The sequence below is a fragment of the Triturus cristatus genome, chromosome 1_2 (genome assembly GCF_964204655.1).
Source record: "Triturus cristatus chromosome 1_2, aTriCri1.1, whole genome shotgun sequence".
NCBI classification, from domain to species: Eukaryota; Metazoa; Chordata; class Amphibia; order Caudata; family Salamandridae; genus Triturus; species Triturus cristatus.
The window spans coordinates 220,501,187-220,523,719 of record NC_140580.1 but is presented as its reverse complement, the minus strand read 5'-3'; the positions used below and the strand labels follow the sequence as shown (position 1 = coordinate 220,523,719).

Here is a 22,533-nt window from a genome sequence, read left to right as displayed (position 1 = left end):
AGTGCTTCCTCTAAAATAAAAAAATATTGTTGCCACAGTTCTTTTCCAATGTGCCATGATATGGACAAACACACAAAGAGAAAATATATTCATTTCGCACTAACCAAACATAAGCACAGAAATAGGAGTGACAATGTAGATAACCACTGGTAAGCAATGGCGGGTTATAAGCCCCCTTTAAGCTAACCAAATGTATTTCAAGTCACGGCGCATATGAACTCTAGCAACCCACCCCCATTTCTAGCTCTCACTCTTAACAAGCCATAGAGCCTTCGAGTCACTGCTGAAAGGTGTATAGGGAAGATAGAAATCACCAGGGATCCCTTCCCCCTTCATACTCAAACACAGTGATGACCCTTTTCTTTATTTCCCTCAAAATAAATGTTTTGTCTCCTGGAAGTCAGTGGTAGTAGGGGTTTTGAATGAGGAAGCATGGCTTAATCAGCCGGTTCGAGGAAGTGATAGTCAAAGCAGCAGTCAGTCCGCATCTATCTATCTTATCTATCTATCTTATCTATCTATCTATCTATCTATCTATCTATCTATCTATCTATCTATCTATCTATCTATCTATCTATCTATCTATCTATCTATCTAGAAGATAAATAGATATAGATAAAATACATATAGTGCACTTTCGCATTAATTACTCTGATGCAGAAGAGTCAATCAATGGTACTTTTATTGCTGTCAGATGCACTGTGCGTTCCTTGAGCTGTGCCCCCATCTTCTACTAGTTGAGTGCTCAGTTTAGAGGGAGATCTGTGTTTACATGTGGCGGGGCATTCTACTCTAATATGCATTTCATGAATCTACCTTGGTGTTATATTACTTCTTATAAAGTTGTAATTACCTTGGAGATCACTACTCATTTATTGTGATGTAGGTTCAAAAGCCATTGTTACCACAAAATCACTGGTATGAATGTGGATATTGTAGTACCTGTTCACACACATATTAAGGCAAGGGATTACTGCACTTTCCATTTCATTTCCACAAAGAAATTTTATTGAGGCAGGAATGCATATGCCAGAATAAATACATTTAGAGGGAGTAGGTGAAATTAAGAAAATGGAAGGATTAAATGCAAATGAAGTGTGATCAAAGTGAGGGCACTTCAATGATAGGGCAGAGTAAGAAGAGCGGCATGGGCAAATGGAAGTTCCTCGGGATGGATCAGTGAGGAACAAGCGTATCAGTTGGACACTTTGTACAGCATAGGACTCCCTGATATTTGTCGGTTGATATTGAGAGCCGCAAAAGTGTGTAAAGCTCTTGTGAGTTATGTAAATACAAATGCTGTTACACGAAAGCCAAATAACTTTTTTTGTAATTCCTGCAGCTAATGTGCAGTTTATTACTCAGATCACGGTTTCAACACTCATAATTATGCCAACTACTTTCTTCTTACAATTTCAATTCCTATTTATAGTAAAGATTGTATCTTGAGAATGACCATCATCTAGAGACGCATAAAATATCTCTGTTTTTCCAGCTGTTTGAGAAATATGCTAGTAAATTTCCAATGTACTTCACCTCATGTGCAATAAAATGTTCTTTTTTAATACACTTCATAAATATTTGAAAAAAATGGCCCTTAGCAAAGGCTTGTGCTGCTGAAATGCATAAACACTGGTAACTAATTATATTCAGAAATCGTGAGAATATTAAATAATACCCACTGTATTTCACGTATATAAACGATGAAAACAGGAAATTCCACATTTGAACTCAACTTTAAGATAAGTCTCAATTTAATAAAAAAATAGGTTGTTGCAAGAAACAGTAGTGTCCCACCTCATAAAAATGGCGGCATAAGGAAGGTTTGGGGCATGGAATTAGGAAAGGATGTAAAGATGCCCCCCACAACACTGGAACACTGCAAGAAACAAAAGTGGCCCATCCCGCAAACCCCTTGACACCAGAGAGATAAGAATCACACCGACCAAATAACACCCTTAAGGGTGGTCTGAGTAGGTCGTACATTTTCCTGTGCCAGGATCACCCTCTGCAACACAAAGTTTGGCTGTATACCAAAGATGCTGCAATGTTCATGTAAATACATTCTTTTTTTGAGTTTGTCTCCGCTCAAGTTTGGGGAAAATTCTATAAGTTAAATCATTATGTTTTCATGGAGCATGAATAACTACTTCCCTCGGAGATTAATAGCCCTAATGCACATGATGGTGCCTGCCGCTGGGACTCTGCCCTCGGCCTTTTGTAGCCTTGTCCGTATTAAAGCTTCAGCATCCTCCCCCCAGACAAAGACAGAGGTCCAGAGCTCACATTTTTATTGAGTTATTTTCGAGATTCTCCACATCCACTTCAAAGCACACCATGGTTGCTATAAAACTCTTTCAATGCCTTTTGCTGCACCTTCCTCTTCGTGGATGAGTGCCATATTCTCAATCAATGCAATGCAAGCTTTGCAATGTTTTCTCCTAGCCTATTTACTTGGGTCACTTATCGAAATCCTCTATCTTCAACATAGGCCTCCATTTTGGTCATTCTCTAATTATTCTGATTATTGAGGTAATCAGTCCTTAAAATGAGTCAATTAACAGTGGACTACTGTGAGAAGTTGGCCTGGTATAGGCGGTCCAATAATTAAAGTGGGCACCCTGTACCAGTCCAAACAACCCTTATGGTGATTAGGTCAAAGATAACCTTAATAGAAAGCTATCCTAGTGGCAGCTATGGAGAGCAGCCTTCAGGCTAAGTCTTGAAGGAATGTTAAGCACCTCGTTTTAACAGAATGCAACCTTATAGTATTAGTTAAATGAAAGGGAAACCACACAGTAGTTATAAAAATATGTATTTATTCTATATAACACTCTCTAGTATCCTCTACACGAGAATAGAACACAAATCAAATAATACAGTTGCAAAGAATCAAACGTAAGTAGCACAATACACAGTGGGCTCCAGGGGGAGACCAAGCCGTATACTAAATAAGTGGTATAAGAACCACGACTCGGGACTAGACCTAGTCTAGAAGGTGTGGAATCGCTGGGACCCCAAGGAACCACCCAAGGTTAGTGAGTAGGGACCCCTCAAAGAAGGGGTGCAGAGTGAAAACACGACTGCGTGCTTAGTACAATTCAATGGGAAAGTCGCAGTTGGAAAGTTAGAGATTAAGGACCCTTCCCAGCAGATTACGAAGACAACCCTTGGAATTTAAGAGTTTGGAGAGCCACCCCACCCATGGATACCTTTGTACCAGAGTTACCTATCTGTTGACAAAGAAATGCTGCTGCTGGAAGTAAGAAAAGTGTCTGGTGGAATCCAAACATGGATTCTAGATGAGAAGAACGTTAAAGCAGAGGGGACAGAGTCTGGGCCACGTTGGAGTGACCAGGGGCTCGGTAGACGAATGCCCACCGATGTCAGGTGCTTCAGGTGTGATGATGTGATCTTGACTCTTTCAGCTGCGAGGACCAGGAGATGTGTAGGATGACCAGGAGCCGGAGGCGAGCTATCCCACAATAGCTGTCGAGTGCTGAGGGGTCGGTGTCCGGCTGGAGCACCAACAAGCCTTGGCAGCGGCAAGCAACGCAGATGGTCAAATTCGGTGTTGATCTGGTCCAGCAAGGACTAGGAGACTCACCACAGCAAGGAAAGTCGGGGCAGGCCTGGAGCAGCCAGGGGAGCCCAAATAAAGTAAAGTTGACCCTCAAGGGGACCCACAGGCCGAAGGCATAGTAGTTGTGAGGGGACCTCAGGCGGTTTCACAGGATACCAGCTAGCAGGGCACAGAGTGCAAGGATGCCAGAGTCCTTCTCAGGAAAGATGCGCTGGGGTCAGGACTACAATTGGCCCAATGTACGGAATTGTTGCATGACAACAAGTATGTGCAGCTGCACATGAACTCTGGTCACAGGAGTACGGGTTAAGCAGTCTCCCCAAGGAATATCTGCCTCAAACTCGGTAAGAAGGCAGCTCAACCTTGGACACCTTCAGAAACTCACCTCCTGTGTTTCTAGAGTCGTCAGAGTCCGCAGGAGCTCAGGATCAGAAAAATGGTCTGATGTGTTATGGTTCCTGCATTTGCAGGGGAGTGACTCCTTCACTCCAAGGGAGATTCTTCTGTTGTCTTGAAGGTCCACAGGGTCCTGCACGGAGCCTGTATGGATCACGGACAGTGGTAAGACTGGGGACGGCAAGGGAAGACAAACTCAATCCCAAGGGAGATCCAGCAAAGTCCAGTGTGTCCAGACGGTCGAAGTGTAGTGGTATCTTCTTGCAGAATCTTGTCCATGTAAAATCTAATGTCCTGTAGCCAGGTAACCCATTTTATACCCATGGGAGAGGGTTGGACATGTTCTAGGGACCCTCCTGGGGTGGGACAGGATAGAGGGGTGGCTACACCCATGTCCTTTGTCAAGTTTCGTGCCAGAGCGGGAGCAAATAGCTCCCAGAACTGGTTTGAGCTGGACTATGCACAGGGACACTAAATGTGCTCCTCGTGCAGACTTTCTGGCACCGAGAGAGTGCACCCACCCAGCCCTAATACACTATATCCTGTCTGGGAGGTGGTCACACCTCCCTGAGACAGGATATCTATTGTCTGACCTTCCTCTGCTCGAGCTTGGCTCAGCAGCAGGAGGGTAGACTCGTGTCTGTGGCTGGGAGCATCCATTTTGTGCTGTAAGGCTCGAGAAAGCTGATACCGGCAGACTTAGGTACCCCCAGAACCTCGGTTCTGAGGGGAGGAATTATAACTTCCACACCAGGTACTGGTGTGGATGTATGATTCCAAGGTGTTTGACACCAAAAACAACATACTTTGTTGCAGTTGTTTTCGAGATAGCATTTACTGCGAGGTTATAATGCACCTGTACCTATATGTCTGGTAGTATCACATACAGCCCGGGAGAATGGTCTCCAAAGACTGCAGAGGGGTCCTGCTCATGCAGGAGCACTCTCTTAAGTAAAACCCAGCACCCTGCCTTCAAGATTGTTAAGGCCTGCTATAGGGGTGACTTACAAAGTTTTAAGTGTAGTGATATATGTAGATAAAGTGAATCTATATCTAAGGTAAGTGTTGCAAGCACCATCTTACAAAGGCTGTAGTAGCAGACCTAAGGTTCCATTTTGCGTGGCCTCTCAGGGGTGTCATAATAGATGCTTCAGCCCATGGGAGGCCTCTGGGGTACATATGCCCTGGGTACATGTGTACCATATACTAGGGATTGATAAGGGTACCACAGTATCCAATCTGGAGTTTTACCAAAGTACATACATATCAATTTAAGAGAGAAAGCAGATAGGCCAGGGTCCTAAATGGCAGGATGCCAGTCAGACTAGTCAACAGTGGGTGCAAAAAGCACAAAGAGGGGGTAACCATAAGAAGGAGATCCTACTTTCCTACAACTACCACGTGTTAAGTGTACCATGTCCAGGATCTGTTCATTTGCCTTTCTATTCCCATGGAAGCATGTGTTAGGTGTGCCAGCAGAGTTCTTCTTTGAGATCTTTTTCTGAAAGGTAGAATTTGGATCTGAGAAAGCTTTTGTGACTTAATTAAAAATTGTAATTATTAATAATGTGCAGAATAGTAGTCCACACTAGAATTCAAATGTTTACACTGACATTGTGCTATTGCCTTTGAAATGATTTTGATATGACCTGTTAAAGCGTGCTTTCCTGGCTTATGCTAACAAGCCCTCAATTTGGCCTTAATGCCGTCCTGTTCAAAATGGCTGATACATTCACTGTTATTATTTCAGCTGCATGTAGTCAAGCAAGTCATGTTTGTTTATTTCTGAAAGGCCCATGTTCTTGAAGAAGACTCTCTCACATGGGCTCGCAAACGTTACATTTTTTATAGGTTATAGCAATTGTACGCAGCATTACATTTGTTCATAATGGTTCACTGTTGTATATGTAGATAGTTTGTTATGACACATGTGGATGAGATTCCGTCAGAAGGGCTGAGTCATTACATATGTAATGGGTTACTGTATAGATGGTAGGGATGCATGACGATTTTAAAATCTTTAATCTGATTTGTTGACAATGCATTCTTTTGCTCACACCGCAATGATTTAGCAGTTTACATGCTTTTCTATGAAGAAAGTTTCTGTGTTATCCCTGTATTTGAGGTTTGAGCCAGACCTTTCATATGCCACTAGGGATACTGTATGATTACCTTTTTTACTGATTGTGCTGCATATTTTGGACTTAATCTTATTTGATTTTGCCTATTATTCTGAAGTTTCTTTTTACTGAGACCCTTCATGACCATTAATGACTCTGCATTTAAAAATGATTTGCTGCATTTGCACTTTACTATTTCTGACTTGTACCATTTACATTTTTGTAATAAACTTAATACATTACTGAATTCTGCCCCAGAACTCACTCATTGAGTTAGTCCTTTCTTATTTGACTGTATTTTTGACATGCTGTTTTGAACCTTATCTTGAGACACATTGCCTCATAAATGCCTCTGAAGTTGAGTTGAACACTCTCCCTGATCCACCCAACCAGTGGGCGTGCTTTTGAGATGTACAATTTCAGGGTACAGCGTGCCCACAGTTCAATCACCGATCCATTCTCCCTTCCTGGACGACCCACGCTACAACTCATGGACATCCACCATCACTAACTATAATCTCACTACCCCTATCATCACACTCTGCCGTCAAACACCCTCTACAATGCCCTCAACCGATATCACCAGGTCCAGCAAATGCACAGTTAATAAACACCACAAGGCTGATCCTGAGCTAGCCGAATCAGACTCAAACAACATTCTTTCCGTGACTGAACCCACTACAGGCACCCCCCTCGACCTCAGGAGACCCGACTCTACCCATGCAAATAATCCTCAACTCCACTACTGCTCCTTCTCCACCTGCCCAAACCATCTCCATACCCAACGCCACCGTTAATCCCTTGGAAACTGACCTCCTTGTAGCCACTACTCACTCCCCCTCGACCCACCTCCACATGCCCTAACCGCCCCCACTTGTAATTACACTGCCAATCCCCTGGACACTGACTTCCTCCTTACCATTGCTCACTCCCCTCCCTCGGACCCAAGACCCACAACACCTCTTCCTAACCTGTTGACCGGAAGCAACAACGACCAGACTCCTCACGTCCAATCTATCCCCACTCCTAACCCTAATAATGCCACTCAATCTCACAAGCTAGTACCCTCTCCTTCCGCAAACCCTAGTCATACAATGCTCCCGACGAAGACAACATGCCTTTTCAGCAACCTTTCCCAGCTACTGACCCGAATGGAGCAGAAAATAGACTCCCTAGCGGCAGATATCTTACACCTACAACAAAGCCTTCCCAACCGGATTAATCCTCCTTGCTCACACACTGCGGGTAACTACACACCTTCCCCCATACTGCCTCTTCCATGGCCTCACTTGGCACCCCATGGCCCACCAATCCTATGAGGAATCAGGCACATCGTCCCAGCCGAGTTCTCCGTCCCATTTCAGAACGAGAAGTAGATGATATCAACGACTCTTACCTCGAAATTAGCCTGAACTCGGCCCGTTTGCAATCCCAGTTTTAGTGAGTAATAATAGAATCCCTAGACCTGTCCTCTCGCCTAGACCCCCTGCTCAATACATTTCTATACATACAGTCCACACCACCACTGAGGCGTCCCGGCCTCTATCGTGCATGCTCCTCAAATGTAGATCAGCAGTACAACACGCCACAGATATTGCTGAAGTTATACTCGCGGAAGAAATAGACATCGCATTCCTCACAGAATCCTGGCTCAATGACCACTCTACCCCCATCCTAGACCTTCTCACCCCCCAGGCTACAACATCATCAGACACAACAGACTGATCAAAACAGGTGGCGCCCTAGCCGTCATACATAAAGAAGGAATACAGCTTACCAGATTAAAATCCACAGAATCCCTGACTCTTGATTATCTAGGTGTTGAACTTACAGCCAAAGGCACCACGCCCATCAAATTTCACACCATCTACCACCATCCTGGTGAACGTACCCTCTTCGCTGAAGAACTAACCGACCTAATAACTCGTTTCTCCCTAACAGACACGGAAAACGTGTTCCTGGGTGACTTCAATATCCACTGCACCAACCCAGAAGACACAACAACCCAAAACCTCTCCAAACTGCTGGAATTACCAACCTCAAACAACTCTGCAATTAACCAACACACATGAAAGGAGCAACTCTGGATACGATCATCACCAAAAATGAGCTGGTCTCTTTGAGATCGATTTATCCCATTGACTGGTCTGACCACCAACTCATTCTGTTTATTATTGACTCACATGTCAGAAACCAACCAATACGACTGGACAAACCTAAGCACTGGATCAGGATCACCAAGGGAGTCCCCATAACTGAACTGGATTCCAGGATTCATGCCCATCTACAACCCCAGCCTTCCAATATGACGGCTGATGACCTCACAGTCCACTTTAATTCCACAATGACAGAGGTGTTAGATCAAGTAGTACCACTCAAACTCAAACATTTGAGATCTACCAAATCTAAATCTTGGTTCAATGTGGATCTTAATAACGAAAGAAGACAACTCAGACAATCAGAACGGACTTGGAGACTAAACCCTTCGACTCTTCACCCAGCACAACTTCGTTCAACCCGGTCGGCATATAAAAAACGCATTTTTAGAGAACTGGCCACTTTCTTCCGCAGCCAACTAGACAAGGCAAAGAATAGACCTAGAGAACTCTTCAACATTGTCAAAAGTCAAACAAACAGCACACCCCCACAAGAAATAAAAGCCACCAAGGATCGATGCGAAGAAATTGCCAGCTTCTTCACTGATAAAGTCACAAAAATTGAGCAATCCTTCATCCAAACCTCAAATCCTCCCTCCCTTGCAACCTGCCTCCCTTTAACCAACCCTGATCATACAGATAGAAATCTTACCATGGTCAAACAGACCCGCTTACAACTGAAAAATGACGCTAATTGGTCGAACTTCGAACCCACATCGGAAATCGAAGTCTTCAACATAATTGCAAGCTTAAAGCCTTCTTCCCATACCATGGACCCCCTCCCATCCACAATAGTAAAAAAAAACTCAACCACATCATTGCTCCTTTCTAGACAAAAATCATCAACTCCTCTCTCACATCAAGTTGTGTCCCAGACTCCCTTCAGCTAGTACAAATCACACCCATACTCAAGAAACCAGGGGCCGACCCCAACTAGCTCAACAACCTCAGACCTATCTCCAACCTTCCGTTCCTAGCTAAAACACTGGAGAAGTGCGTTCTCCAACAACTCAACAAACATATTGACGTCTTCAACCTCCTCGATTCCTTTCAGTCGGGTTTCAGGAAAGGATGTAGCACCGAAACAGCGATGCTCAATACTGCAGATGATATCCACAGAGCCTTAGATGAAGGTGAAGCCTGCCTACTCATCCTTATTGACTTATCAGCGGCATTTGACACATTAAACCATCAAGCTTTACTTGAAACTCTGAAGAGATGATGTGGCATTAATGACACAGTACTAGAATGGTTCACTCCCTTCCTTCAGCACCGTTCGCAACAGATTAAAATCAACTCCTGCCTCTCTGTACCAACATAAGTCAAACTTAGAGTCCCGCAAGGATCGATCCTCTCACCATCTCTCTTCATGGAACCCCTTGCAATTATTTTGAAACAAGCTGGGGTTCATTACCACCTATACGCTGATGACACACAAATATACTACAAAATCAAATCGCCCAGTGACGTCCGACACCTCAATGTCACGCTAACCAAGATCCAAACCTGGTTTAACGCAAACCACTTAAAACTGAATCCGGACAAAACGGAATTAATACTGTTCTCTCCGAAAAGTAACCACCAAACAATTCAACTCTGGCTCAAGGATGCTCTAAACAGTTCCCTCATCCTATCCGACCCAGTAAAGTCACTAGGCATTACCCTGGACAAGAACTTGTCAATGAAGGACCACATCAAGAACTCTGCAAAAAGTGCGCTTTACTCTCTAAAACACCTCAAGAAAATTAAACCTTTAATTCCTCAAGAGGATCTCAAGACAATTGTACAATCCCTAGTCCTTTCTAAACTGGACTATGGAAACGCCATCCTAACAGGGTCACCAAAAGGTCACCTAGCCCCACTAAGGTCAGTCCTCAACATGGCAACCCGACTCATAACTGGTGTAAAACGATTTGAACACATCTCACCAACCCTCAATGCACTCAACTGGCTTCCCATGGAAGGTAGATGTATTTTCAAACTGGCCTGCATCAATCACAAGGTCCTTCACACCCAATCGCCAAACTACCTAAACAGCAAACTAGTAAAAGCAGGAAAATCCAGAACTCTGAGAAGCACCAACTCTATTCGTTTCATCCCTCCGAAACTGAAAAAGAAAACGACCCAGTGCCGGTCCTTCTCTGGCAACGTACCCATGATGTAGAACGCACTCCCTATTGACCTCAGATGCAACCCCTCCTTCTCTTGCTTCAAAAAGGACCTGCAACTCTTTCTCCTCAACCAATACTTTACTGACCAAGGCAACCGTCCTAGGCATCAATAACCTAGTGGACTCCCCACTCACTTTGACCTTCAAGGATGGTGGTCTTCTTGCTGTGTCAGCCACCTGCATCCTTCTCCCTTCACTGGATACATAAGTATTATGTCTTTGCTTTTATCTTCATGCATCCTCATGTCCTGTGATATTATGCAATCTTTTCTTTTCCTTTGTCTATGTAAAGCGCTCTGATACCCACGGGTCTAACTAGCGCTATATAAAACTTTATAAATGAAATAAAATAAATAACAATCATAGGTCAAGAAACCTGCAGCACACATCATTTCAGGTGTCCCTCCTGTGTCTCCACACTGGCCACGCACCTTGTGCCCTCTATTGTCACACCGAATGCTCTATGATGGATATCTCAGTATTATTGACTCTATTCATGAGCCTCAGGTTTCTACCAGGCCTGAAGCCGCTGCTCCCACACTGTGAAGACAGTGGTAGGAGAGTATAAAACCCCTTTTCAGTATGTTTGCCAATGGACGATGGTCACAGGGGAGTCCTGATTTTCTCCGCGTACGGAGGGCTGCAACCTACCACTAAAAATGCGCTCTACTAGTGTCCCTCTGTCATAGCCACATGCCCTGTTGGCCCTTGGATTTCCACAAGCCTTTTACAGCAACACCCAGCCTCTGTAATGAAGTCCCACCGATGCACTAGGGAAAACATGCCACCCTCTAACCTTTTTCCTACAATACTCCCCTATCTCATTGACCACTTCAGGCCTGGTACCTTCATATGCCACTGAATAACCACCTATGGCTTGTTTGGGTGTTTTTTACATGTGTTAATGCGCCTTGATCCCTGTAGTGCATAGCTTCTCGACGTTCTTAATGCTGAATTACATTTTGGCCACATCTTGTGAAAATGCTTATGAACAAAGGTTTATTGAATAGTTTCACAGTCTCTTGGTTGTCTGCCTTTCCCTGACAGCAAAGGAACTGGCAGAAAATGACCCACATGTACCTGCAGCTGCTGAAATTCAAGAAACCCCGTATGGCATCCGGTACAAGAGCTGGATTGTTGGTCGGGGAGCTCATCAAATAATGGAGCAGCAATTTCAACAGCAGCATCAGCAGCAACTGCAGCAGCAACCTCGCCTGATCCAGAGAATGGAATCTGGCTATGAAAGCAGTGAACGCAATAGCAGCAGTCCAGTCAGCATGGATATGTCCTTGTCTGACAGCACGAACAGCTACAGGTAAAAACGTTTGTCAGTCACCCTTTCTGAATATACTCCCTTCACTGATATAACTAGAAAGATAATGAACATTCAGAACTGTGGATCTTGTTACAATGACAAATCTCCAATTTAATCAGAACAAAGTTAGATAATGCAGGCTATCGAAAGCCCATGCTGACAAATGAATACAATGATGAACGCCCAAAAGTAATTATTAAAATAATATTGATTTTACTAATTAACATATCTGGCATCAGTATCCAATTAAGAGTCTGGAAGGACAAACATGCAAAATGCTATGTTAGTATTATAATTTTTATGTTAAAGACAAGATCAGGTAGAGGTTTATGTTAAAGGACTTGGTAATGGTAGTTTGTCTTCAGTATTCTATGGCACCCCAGCTGGAGATCAGATGTAAGAGGGACACAGATCAGGAAGCACAGGAAATGGAGATGAAGAAAGAATGTGAGTGAGAAAAAGGCATGCAGAGAAGGAGGCTTTTCAAGGAATATAACAGAAGAAAGGTGTAAACGTGTTATATTACTCATTAAGCAGTGGTGTATCAAGGGGAGGTGCGTGAGTAGGGCGGTGCACCCCGGGCAGCACGAGTTTTGGGGGCGGCAGACAATTAATTTAGTTCATCCACTGGGCTACGTTCTATAGGGCGTGAGCACTACTATTTCAGATTAATCCTGAATTTGTCTAAAATAGTGTACTTTGCCGTTGTGTATGGTGTATTGGTAAATTGTTCAGTTTCTGGACAAATTAATTAACATAAGAGCTAGACCACCGTGTTCCTTCTTCAGTCTAGTATCATCATTACAGTTGTTGCCTCAAGACCTTTCTCACTTAGTTCCCAAGCTTTGTTATGCCTCCACTTTTTTCTCTTTCTTTAGTTGTGAGTGTGAGCCTACAATGCATACTTAATTTTCATTTCTTTAACTTGGTGCTGTTAACATCTTGTCATAGACACTTGCATCTTCTATAAAGGATACACACCACCACCACAATTTAATTCAAATAAATCTTGCTGTACTTTTTTCCTGTATTTTCAAATTTAAAAAAAATGTTATTGTGCCTTATCAAAATGTTGTATTCAACTTAGACTTGATTTCATGTGTAATGGATATTATAGGAACAGTAAGTATTTATGACATTAGATCCTGTTTTAAGACCCAACGATTTAATAATGAAGTAAAGTTGCAATAGTATTATCTTGACATAGTAGGATAATAGGAGGCTCTGAATGTCAAGTAGCTTTTGGAATTGTTGGATCGTGTCATCTTGTTACATTGCAGGACGTTAACCATCTTGACCAGTTTATAGGTTTGTTAGATCTCATATCTAAATTCTCTTTCACTGCACTTCACAGAAACGTTTTGGTCCTGTCCTTTAACGACTGCTTACATCACTCATTGAATGCTCGTTTTGCAAGGATCCATGCTTGTTGTAGGTTCCTTTCCTAATCTGGGCACTTGTAGCTCAATGTTTACATTACCCCATATGGCTTGTTTGCAATTTGCACACAATAGACATTTTAATACTTTAATTCTTTCTCTTCTAGAGCAGCATAGTATTATTTTAGTTGAAGGACATGTACAAAATATGTATTTTATTTTCTTCCATTGTTCACACTCCTTTTAAAAAATGTAAAGGACGCTCCTCAATATGATACGCTTTAAGAATGTATTTCATGAGGTTGATTGTATGTGGAGTGACAAACAAATAGCAAACATGCACTCATGATATAGGCTTTTCCTGCTTCCTGTTGGTGAATCTGTGAAACACCATACACCAAGCCATTTTGTTTTAAATGTAGCTCCAGTAAAAACTATCCCATCTATAATCCTCTCAGTTCATAACGTTGATAAAACACCAGAATCCTGAGTCTTTAGTTAAATAAAGTTGTGAAAATTTCCAGGAAGCATGACAATCACCCAATACCCTCAAATTTGGTCTGTAATTCTCACGTGGGCTGGCATGTAAAATAAGTCATTTCAACATTTTTAAATACCAAACTCATATTTTACTAAACAGGATCGACCATCTTCCTGGAGGATCTTCCATATACCTTCCATCACACGCCATAGGTGGAAATATTTTTGAAAAACTGTTCCATTTTGTAGTCCAATCTTTCCATTGAGGTAGTTAAGAGATGGTTGGGGGTTGGTACCCATCAGTTTCTCCCCTTCAATCATTCTCCTTTCATCACCTCTTATCTGCCACGGTCTTTCTGCTTTGCAGTCACTTGCATTTTTAGGGGATGGAGGGGCTAAGCAGCCACTCCCTGTACCACTATGTTCTGTGTTACCTCTTCCCCGCTATGCCTGGTCCACCGCTTGTTTTCTGCTCTGTCTCAGTGATGATTGGTCCTGGTTATTTCCATTCTTCATTAGGGTGCAGCATCTCCTACTCTCTTTTAGGTTCTGGTCTTTGCTTTTTCACCCCTCAAATGCCTGGCTCCTTTCAGATATCTGCAGGACTGTTCATGGTCTTCAGCAGAGGCAGAGCCAGTCCCACCTGGAATTCTAACCTAGGCCTCCAGCCCATCCGCTGCCTGCCTGGGCCTGCTCTCTTCTCCTCTTCATAGGGCCCTTCTCTTTCCAGGTCTCTCAGGTCCTCCTTTTCAGCTTCCCCCTTGGTTTTCTGTGTCTTTGCCGCCTCATGTCTACTGTGTGGGTATCTGGCCATTCACATAGTGCTTTAACCTAGTTCAAGCACCTGAGGCTTTGTCTCTCTTCTTGTCACAGTCCCAGGCTCTCTCTTCACTTCCCTTACTTCAGTTTGTCTCTTTTCCCCATTGATCCGTCCTCTTTACCTCATACTGCTTGGCAGTCACCTTGGCTCCTGAAATGGCTTATGTAGCTACATCTCCGACTGTGGACCACTTACCCTTAGGCCTCTTTTCATTAGATACTGTCTAAACTTGTGTTTCATGTTTTTTGGGTATTTTTCTTAAGCTTCTCAGTGGGCATTCAGTCCATTTATTTTGGGAGATAGATGTCCCTTTGTGCTGGATACTGTCAGGTTTAGCCAGGCTTTTTCAGGATGTTAGCAAAAGCATGTGCACCGCCTTGCCTGGCTTACCTATGCTCTGCTTGAACACCTAGTTAAATTATGGTGCAATTTCACCACCTGAGCTCTGTCCCACAGTAGCAATTAAAAGCATGACCAGTGAAGTAAATCCACACAGGTCTTTTGCATGAGGGGATTCATGTTGTCAATCATAATGTCTTTAAAGCCCTGGTTGTCATGGACATCCAACTACTTTAGGTGCTTGGGGACCCCTGTGAAAGTGTATCCAACAAGTGTTGATTTCCTTGTATGATTGGTCATTGACAATACCTCGTTCTTTGCCCAGTTGATCCAGTGTCCTTAAAAGAGTGAGAACATTCAATGATCCATACTTTTGGTTACAAAAGAAGCAGGTTGTGATCTAGTGAGGAGAATGTTAACATATTACTGAATATTCTGTTGACTGGGCAGCTCTTAATTTGAGCTGGCGTGGGCCACCTGCACTCATTTTTAGGGACTGGCAATTATTTTTCCTGATTGGACATTTCCTGAGAGCAAGACACACCAAACGAAACGGAGGAGAAAAAGAAAGACAGAAGTACCAAAATAAAATAAATATTTTCTTTTTTTTTTTTAAACATCACAAAAGGAGAAAGTAGCAGGAGTGCGATGAAGAGACCGGGAGTGTCTGGTAGTGGATTAAAGGGGCATGAGGTGGAATCAAGGCTAAGCAGCCTTAGTGTTTGGCATGCTAAAATTTAATTCCTCCGGCTGCGAGCTTCTCAGCAGAGCTTTGGGCACCAGCTCGCATTCTTTTATAAATCAAGCATTAGGACTGGGAGATGTTTCAATACATTTTTATTTATGATGAACAGATTCTATTAATTTTGCATGGAGAAAACCAACAGGACACACCAGTAGCTTGTCGGACAAGACTATATGGCGTTGGATAAAGGCATTGGCTATCAAATGACATAATACATGGGACACAAAACAGCCACAGCACCCCAGTCTTCAGACAGGACATTAGGCTAATTTTCCCAGCTACTTCTCCCAAACTTAACCATGTTTGAGGGGACATCCCCTGGCCTCGTACACCTGTATTTCTTGCTGTACGCACCAGTCCACTGCAAAAGGTTATGTGGGGTGGGATATTTTCAGCGAGTGGCAGTGTCACATTAGGCAGCCATAAGGGCCATACGCTAGAAGGACTGATAAGCCCTTGTGCTTCCAGAGCCATTGAGGACTCACAACAGCAGTAGTCATCTCTCCCACCACTGCATACCTTCGCTCCTTAATCCTTGGACATAAACAGACCATGTGATAGAAGCAGGCAGGAGCGTCACCACAATGGGGGCAAGTGGGCTCAGGGAGGAGGCCTGCTCCATGTAGTCTAGCTGGTGAGAGAGAAGCACTATGAAGGTAGTACATTTGAATCCATCGCAACCTGGAAGAAATTGTGATAACCTGAGGCACCATCAGTGTGTCTCTCCAGTCATTGTTCTCAAAGGGACCTATTCAGTTCTCGCACTGGGTTTTGAGATGATCTAAAGTGCCTAGGGCATTGACTACCAAAGTATGGCATATTTTGGAGATCCCACCTTTATCCAGATCACCCATGGAGTTTAGCCTCCAGCGGGTTGAACTCAGGGATAGAGTCAGTCTGTGAGGCATGCGACTGAAGAACTCAATTGAAGTTATTTATAGAATTGTGCTTTAGCAGGGGCATAAGTGGTTTGGAGTTCTTGAAAAAGACCGCATGTTTGTCCCCGACCAGACAGTGCCTAGTTGTGAAATCCCAATATGATCCCATCTCCCAAAGCCCTGCAATGTTTCCACCTCCCGCAACTGGGTGCTGTGCCAGAGAGGAGTTTGTTGCGTGAGTTTGCTGTCCTAGTGAGTGTGATGTAAGGAGTCCCTCCAAGCTAGAAAAAACGTTTTGGTCACTAGAGGTGTGTCGTTGGGCAGCTATAGAACATGGCTAGTATTTGAGGGAATCCTAGAGTGAATAGCTCCAACTAGTAGGTGGGATCTGACCAGCTGCCATTAAACCAGTTGTGAATTACTTTGAGGTGAGAGGCCAGACAGTAGTGGTAGAGGTTGTCATATCAAGGCCACTCTCGTATGGGTCACACTGGCAATTAGCAAAGGCAAGACGGGGTCTGCATCCATGTTACAGGAAGGAGGCTGTGATCCTGTCCAGGGCCCGAAACCATGACCATGGTATGAGGAGTGGCAGGTTCGAAAAGATGTATAAAACCGCGGCAGGATCATCATTTTATATATAGCTATGCAACCCATTACGCTCAGGGGAGAGACTGCCATTTAGCGAGGTCAGCTTTGGCCCTCCGTGCCAGAGGCTCGAGATTAAGGGATCAGGCGAGTTCAGGGTGTAGTGCTACCCAGATTCCCAGGTATTCGAAGCTGAGTTTGCAGATAGGAATCGTCTCCTTCTCTGGCAAAGCAATCTCAGGACAGGCCAGAGGCACCAACAATGATTTGGGAGGGTTTCTTCTGGAGACTCAAGCCCTCCCCAAAGTATTGGAGGAGATGGAGACAACAAGGGCCACTTGTTGTGGGGTCCACCAGATAGAGAAGGATGTTGTCTGCGTATATGGCTCAGCAATCCTTGTGGCCATCACTCCAATCCCACCCACGTAGTTGAACATCAGTATGGCTGAGTTGCGCTCGTGGTTCTATTTCTAGTGCAAAAAGGAAGGGAACAAGGGGCAGCCCTGCCTCGTCCCTCGTCTAATGGGGAGGCTTGGGTGAGGACACCATTGATCTGAACCTGTGCTGTGGGATTGGAGAAAAGGGCCTGGACCATCCTCCAAAGCGGCCCATACCAGCAGTAACTGTAGGTAGCCCTAGTCCACCGTATCATACGTCTTTTCAAAATCAATAAAAAGTAAGGCTAAGTCAGAAGGCAGAAGAGGATGGTGGGCCAGGACACGGTCAAGGCGTCTCGTGCTACGAGCCGGCATAAACCTGCATTGGTCCAGCTGTATCAATGTGTGTAGGACTTCTTTGAAATAGGTGGCCAGCAGTGTGGTGAAGATCTTAACTTCCTCCTTGATGAGGGATATTGGGCAGTAATCGGTGCACGCCGTGGAAGGATGTTGTGTTTTTGGAATCACCACTATCATGGCGATGTCTATATCTGGGGGAAAGGTGCCTGTCTGTCACACCACCTTATAGAGAGCCAGGAGTTGAGGGGTCAGGATATAGCGAAATGTAGTGTAGTATTCTGCTGGAAAGCCAACAGTGCCAGGGTCCACCACTGACAAGTTCGCACCTATCTCCTCGGCTGAGAAGAGCTCGACCTGTCTTCTGGCTTCAGTTGGGACAGTTGAGGGAGGGGAACATCATTAAGGAACTGAGTGGAGGAGTCTGTGTCTCCACGCAGGAGGGCATGTATAAGCGATGGTAGTAGAGGGCAAATATCTATGTAATCTCAGGGAGGGTATGAAAAGAGTTACCGTATTCATCAATGATTTCAGGGCACAATTCTGGTCGCTTGTTGGCAGCAGGCCAGCCAGTACAGCAGTTCCCACCTTTGGTCCCCCCCACCCATAGATTCTGGTCATCGTGGCATGCCACACATGTTTGGCAGCTTCCAGTGATTGGAGGTGAATTTCTTCATATAGGTGACCCAGTTGTCTGGAGGTGTCACCATGGGGATCTGTCACAAGGCTTCTCTCCAAATGGAGGACACGCGTCTCCAGCTGAGTGATGTGGAGGGAGTGGGCACGTTTCTGCATCTGGATGTGTCCACTGGCAAAGATCCTTATAGTCTCTTCACTGGCGGCCCAGAGGGTGCGAACAGCTATGACCGAGCCTTCCTTACTGTGAAAGTATGCCTGGAGTTCAGCGCCCAGGCCCTGAACACAGGATTCGTCCTGGAGATACCATGCGTTGATGAGTCACATGGGACGTAGACCATTCCTTGGGGAGTCAAGATAGATGAGGAGAGGAGTGTGATCAGATATGCCTCAGGAGGGAATCTGGGCTTGTGAGATGGCGCGACAATCGAGGGTGGGCATGAAGGCAAGGTCTATGCGTGAGTGGGTGTGATGTGTAGCGGAGGTATGTGTGAACTGGCGACACCTTGGGTTCCATATCCTCCAGACATCACAGAGGCCAAGGGTGGTGGCCCAGTCAGAGAGGTTACAAGCCCTTGAGTGCCTGGATACAGAGAGGGGGACTAGTGGTATAATCTTTCTGGATATGAACAAATATAATATCAGGGAGCACACTAATATCTAAAGCAATTCAAATGTCAAGTACAATATAATCTTTTAAATCATGGCATTAATGAAACATATGTAGACTGGAGTCTTGATAGATCTTGAATTCAGTTATGTTGCTTTTATTTTCACAATTAGAAGAATGAATACATGCATCAGCCCAGCCAACACGTTTCGTCCGTAAAAGGACTTCATCAGGGTTAAAATATGGTGTGGTATCACTACCGATGGAGAATAGTCATATTTCGTGTTGTGAATCCCCCGCTGCATGCTATCAATCGCCCAAATTGAAGATTCAGTTCCTTGGTTGAGATACGAATTTCCAAGAATGGAGTAATTCTTTATTGATAAATAGATGCAGTTGAATCTTATCAGCAAAAATCCTTCTTGATTAATATATAATCGCTGGGATTCCGCATAGCGTAAAGAAAGTAAGGTCTCCTGGACAAATATCCTGTCTTCTTGCCAGTCGTCTATCTGTGAGATCACAATTTAACTATTCACCATCGGAAGGCCTGCTCCATTGGTATTGATACCACGCCATATTTTAACCCTGAGGAAGTCCTTTTATGGAGAAATGCATTGGCTGAGCTGATGCATGTATTCATTCTTCTAATTGTGCATAACTGAATTAAATAACTATCAAGACACCTGTCTACTTATGTTTCATTAATGCCATGATTTAAAAGATTATATTGTACTTGACATTTGAATTGCTTTAGATATTAGTGTGCTCCTTGATACTATCTTTGCTATTAGAAGAGAAATTATTTTTCTCTGAAATTTTACCGCTCAGTAGTGGGGTCAAGTCAAGTGTGAGCACCTTTATGCTATATCAGATTTTGAGGACTCATTTACTGGTGCAGCCCGAATAGCCCACACTACAGTTCCATTAACTTACGGGATATGAAGCGCATTAAAGTCACCCCTGATTAATGTCATCCCTTGTGGGAGGTCTAGAATGATCACAGAGAAAGGTGCTAAGGGCCACAGGCAGAGCATAAACATTCACTAGATTAACGTTCTGGCCTTCAAGCGTTCCAGTGAGTGCAAGGAAGCGGCCCTGCAGGTCACGAACAGCACAGGAGACTGAAAGGGGGAAGGAGCGCCGCAGCAGGATAGCCACCATTCGGGACAAACGAGTGTAACCCACATGAAAGACCCTGTTGTGGCCTTTGTGTGCCTAAAAGGGGAAGTGATTACCCATAAGGTGATTCTTTTGTTATGTTATATTAATAAATTTCTAACGCACACATATACCCGGGGGTTTCTTGGTAATGACTCAGCATAGCAAACATTGAACGATAAGAATACTGGTTGTTAAAAAGCCAGGGTTTCAGCAGTTTTCTAAAGGTTAACAGGGAGTGAGCAGCTCTAATGTTAGGAGGTAAGATATTCCAGAGTTTTGAAACTTCAGAAGCAAAGCAACCACCCCCATTTGAGTCTTTTGAACCTGGGGCGTGTAACCTTCAGAGAGCCTTCAGATCGCAATCACTACTGGGTTCATACCACGCTAAGGATTGTTTGAGATGATCAGGGCCAGAGTTGTGGAGAGCTTTGTAAGTAAGAAAAAGTGCTTTAAATGTAATTTGATTGCCTACTGGTAGCCAGTGAAGTCCCTTAATGGCTTGGGATACTGACTGAAACTTTGGAAGGTCCAGGAGAAGTCTAGCAGCTGTATTCTGAACACTTTGCAGTTTATTCACGTGTTGCTTTTGGAGATTTAGGTATAGTCCATTGCAATAATCCAGTTTAGTGAGGATTAACATGGTGATTAATGTTTTCCTTGAGTTGAGGGGAATGAGGGAGGATTTTCCTGATGATTCTGAGGGTGTTGAAGCATAAGTAAGTGACTAAGTTGATATGTTTACTAAAATTTAGCTGGTCAATTAGGGCTCCCAGGTTTTTTGTGTTAAGGAGTGGGGAGGGAAGTACTCATAGTCCAGTTGGCCAGCAAGTAGGGTTCCAGATTTGTGGATCATTGCCAAAAGAATGACCTTGGTTTTGACTCAGTTCAGTTTGAGGCAATGTTTACCCATCCATTTACCTATAGCTCTCATACAGTTGTGAAGTTGGAGGTTAGTGTAGTTAACGTAGTTGGAAGCGGACAGGACGATTTGTGTGTCATCATCGCAGGATGTGGTTTGAAGCCAAAAGACCTGATAAGGGATGCTAATTCAGTGATGTAGATGTTGAAAAGTAAAGGACTGAGAGATAACCCCTGCGGGGCTCCTCAAGGAAGAGAGAATGGTTTGGACGTGATGTTGTCCAACACCACTGAATGTTCTCTGCCCGTCAGGAAGGACCATAGCAGATCAAGAGCTTTGTTGTGCATGCCAAGAAGTTTGAGGTGAAATGATCAGAGTAGAGTTATTTACCGTATCGAAGGCCGCCGATAAGTCAAGAAGAATGAGGGCTGCTGTACCTCATCGATCATTTTGATCAGTGCGGTCTCTGTGCTGTGCTCAGTCCTAAAACCAAATTGTGTAGGTTCTACTAGTAGATGATTAGATTGTATAAATAGCGTTAGTTGGGTATTTATTATTTGTTCTACTAGCTTTGCCGGAAAGGGCATTCTGGTGATAGCGCTTGAGTTGGCTCGATTCTCTGGATTCAGATTGGGTTTCTTGAGAAGTGGAAAAAATGAGGCCTTCTTCCACATGTTGGTAAAGATCCCTGTAGCAAACATCCGATTAAAGATGTTGGTTGGATAGGGAGCATTAGTTTCAGGAATTTGCTTGAGAGTAGAGGGGTGCACGAGTCATAGGGCAATCCAGGTTTGGTGGATTGCATGATATTGAGAACTTCTGGCAAGGTGGTGGGGGTGAATTCACTAAGATTGGCTGAAGTGCTGCTACCCAGCTCAGGGTAATAGGGTCATTGCTGAACTGGTGGGCTGACAAGGAGTGGTTACTGGGGTAAATTGTATATTTGATCTACTTTGTTGCACAAATGTAGGGGCTATCTTGTCGCAGAAAATTTGACTATTGTTGGGTCCTTTTAACTTGGGTAGTTTGCTTAACTTGCTAATAACCTGAAATAGATCCCTGTGGACTTTTTTGAAGATTCGATTTGATAAGTAAAGAAAGTAGTCTTTTCTTTAGTGATTAGGGTCTTGTATTTATGAAGAGAGAGTTTATAGATTTCTTTATCATTGAAGTCATAGTTAGTACTCCATTTCCTCTCATGCCTACTGCAGTTTTGTTTTTAGAGGCGGAGGTCCTCGGTGAACTAAGGTGTAAATGGTTTCTTTCTGCCACAGTTGGAATTTTTGAGGGGGACAGCTTTAGAGATGGCAGAGCTTAGCCATTCTGAGTATTCAACTGTGGCCCAATTTTGGTCAGATGAAGTTATGGGCTCAATGGAAGAAAGTTGTTGCACCAGTATGTTGTAATCAGTTTTACCCCAAACTCTGTAGGAAGTGGAGTTAGTAAAACAAATTCTGTTTTGGGTAAGCAGGGGACGTTTCATTTAAATGTGACAGCATTGTGCACAGACCAGGTAGGAGGAAGGAAGTACTTGATGTTAATGAGCTGGTTATTTGAAAAA

At 43.8% G+C, this 22,533-nt stretch overlaps 1 protein-coding gene across 8 annotated transcripts in view; it reads left to right on the top strand.

Moving 5' to 3' along the window:
- Positions 1–22,533, top strand: part of USP54 (ubiquitin specific peptidase 54) — a 1,650,598-nt gene that overhangs the window by 955,106 nt on the left and 672,959 nt on the right. For all 8 annotated transcript variants that reach the window (XM_085603496.1, XM_085603494.1, XM_085603495.1 and 5 more), the window contains one exon: positions 11,473–11,740. In XM_085603496.1, the coding sequence (XP_085459622.1) occupies positions 11,473–11,740 (268 nt within the window). The remainder of the gene's footprint in view (positions 1–11,472; positions 11,741–22,533) is intronic.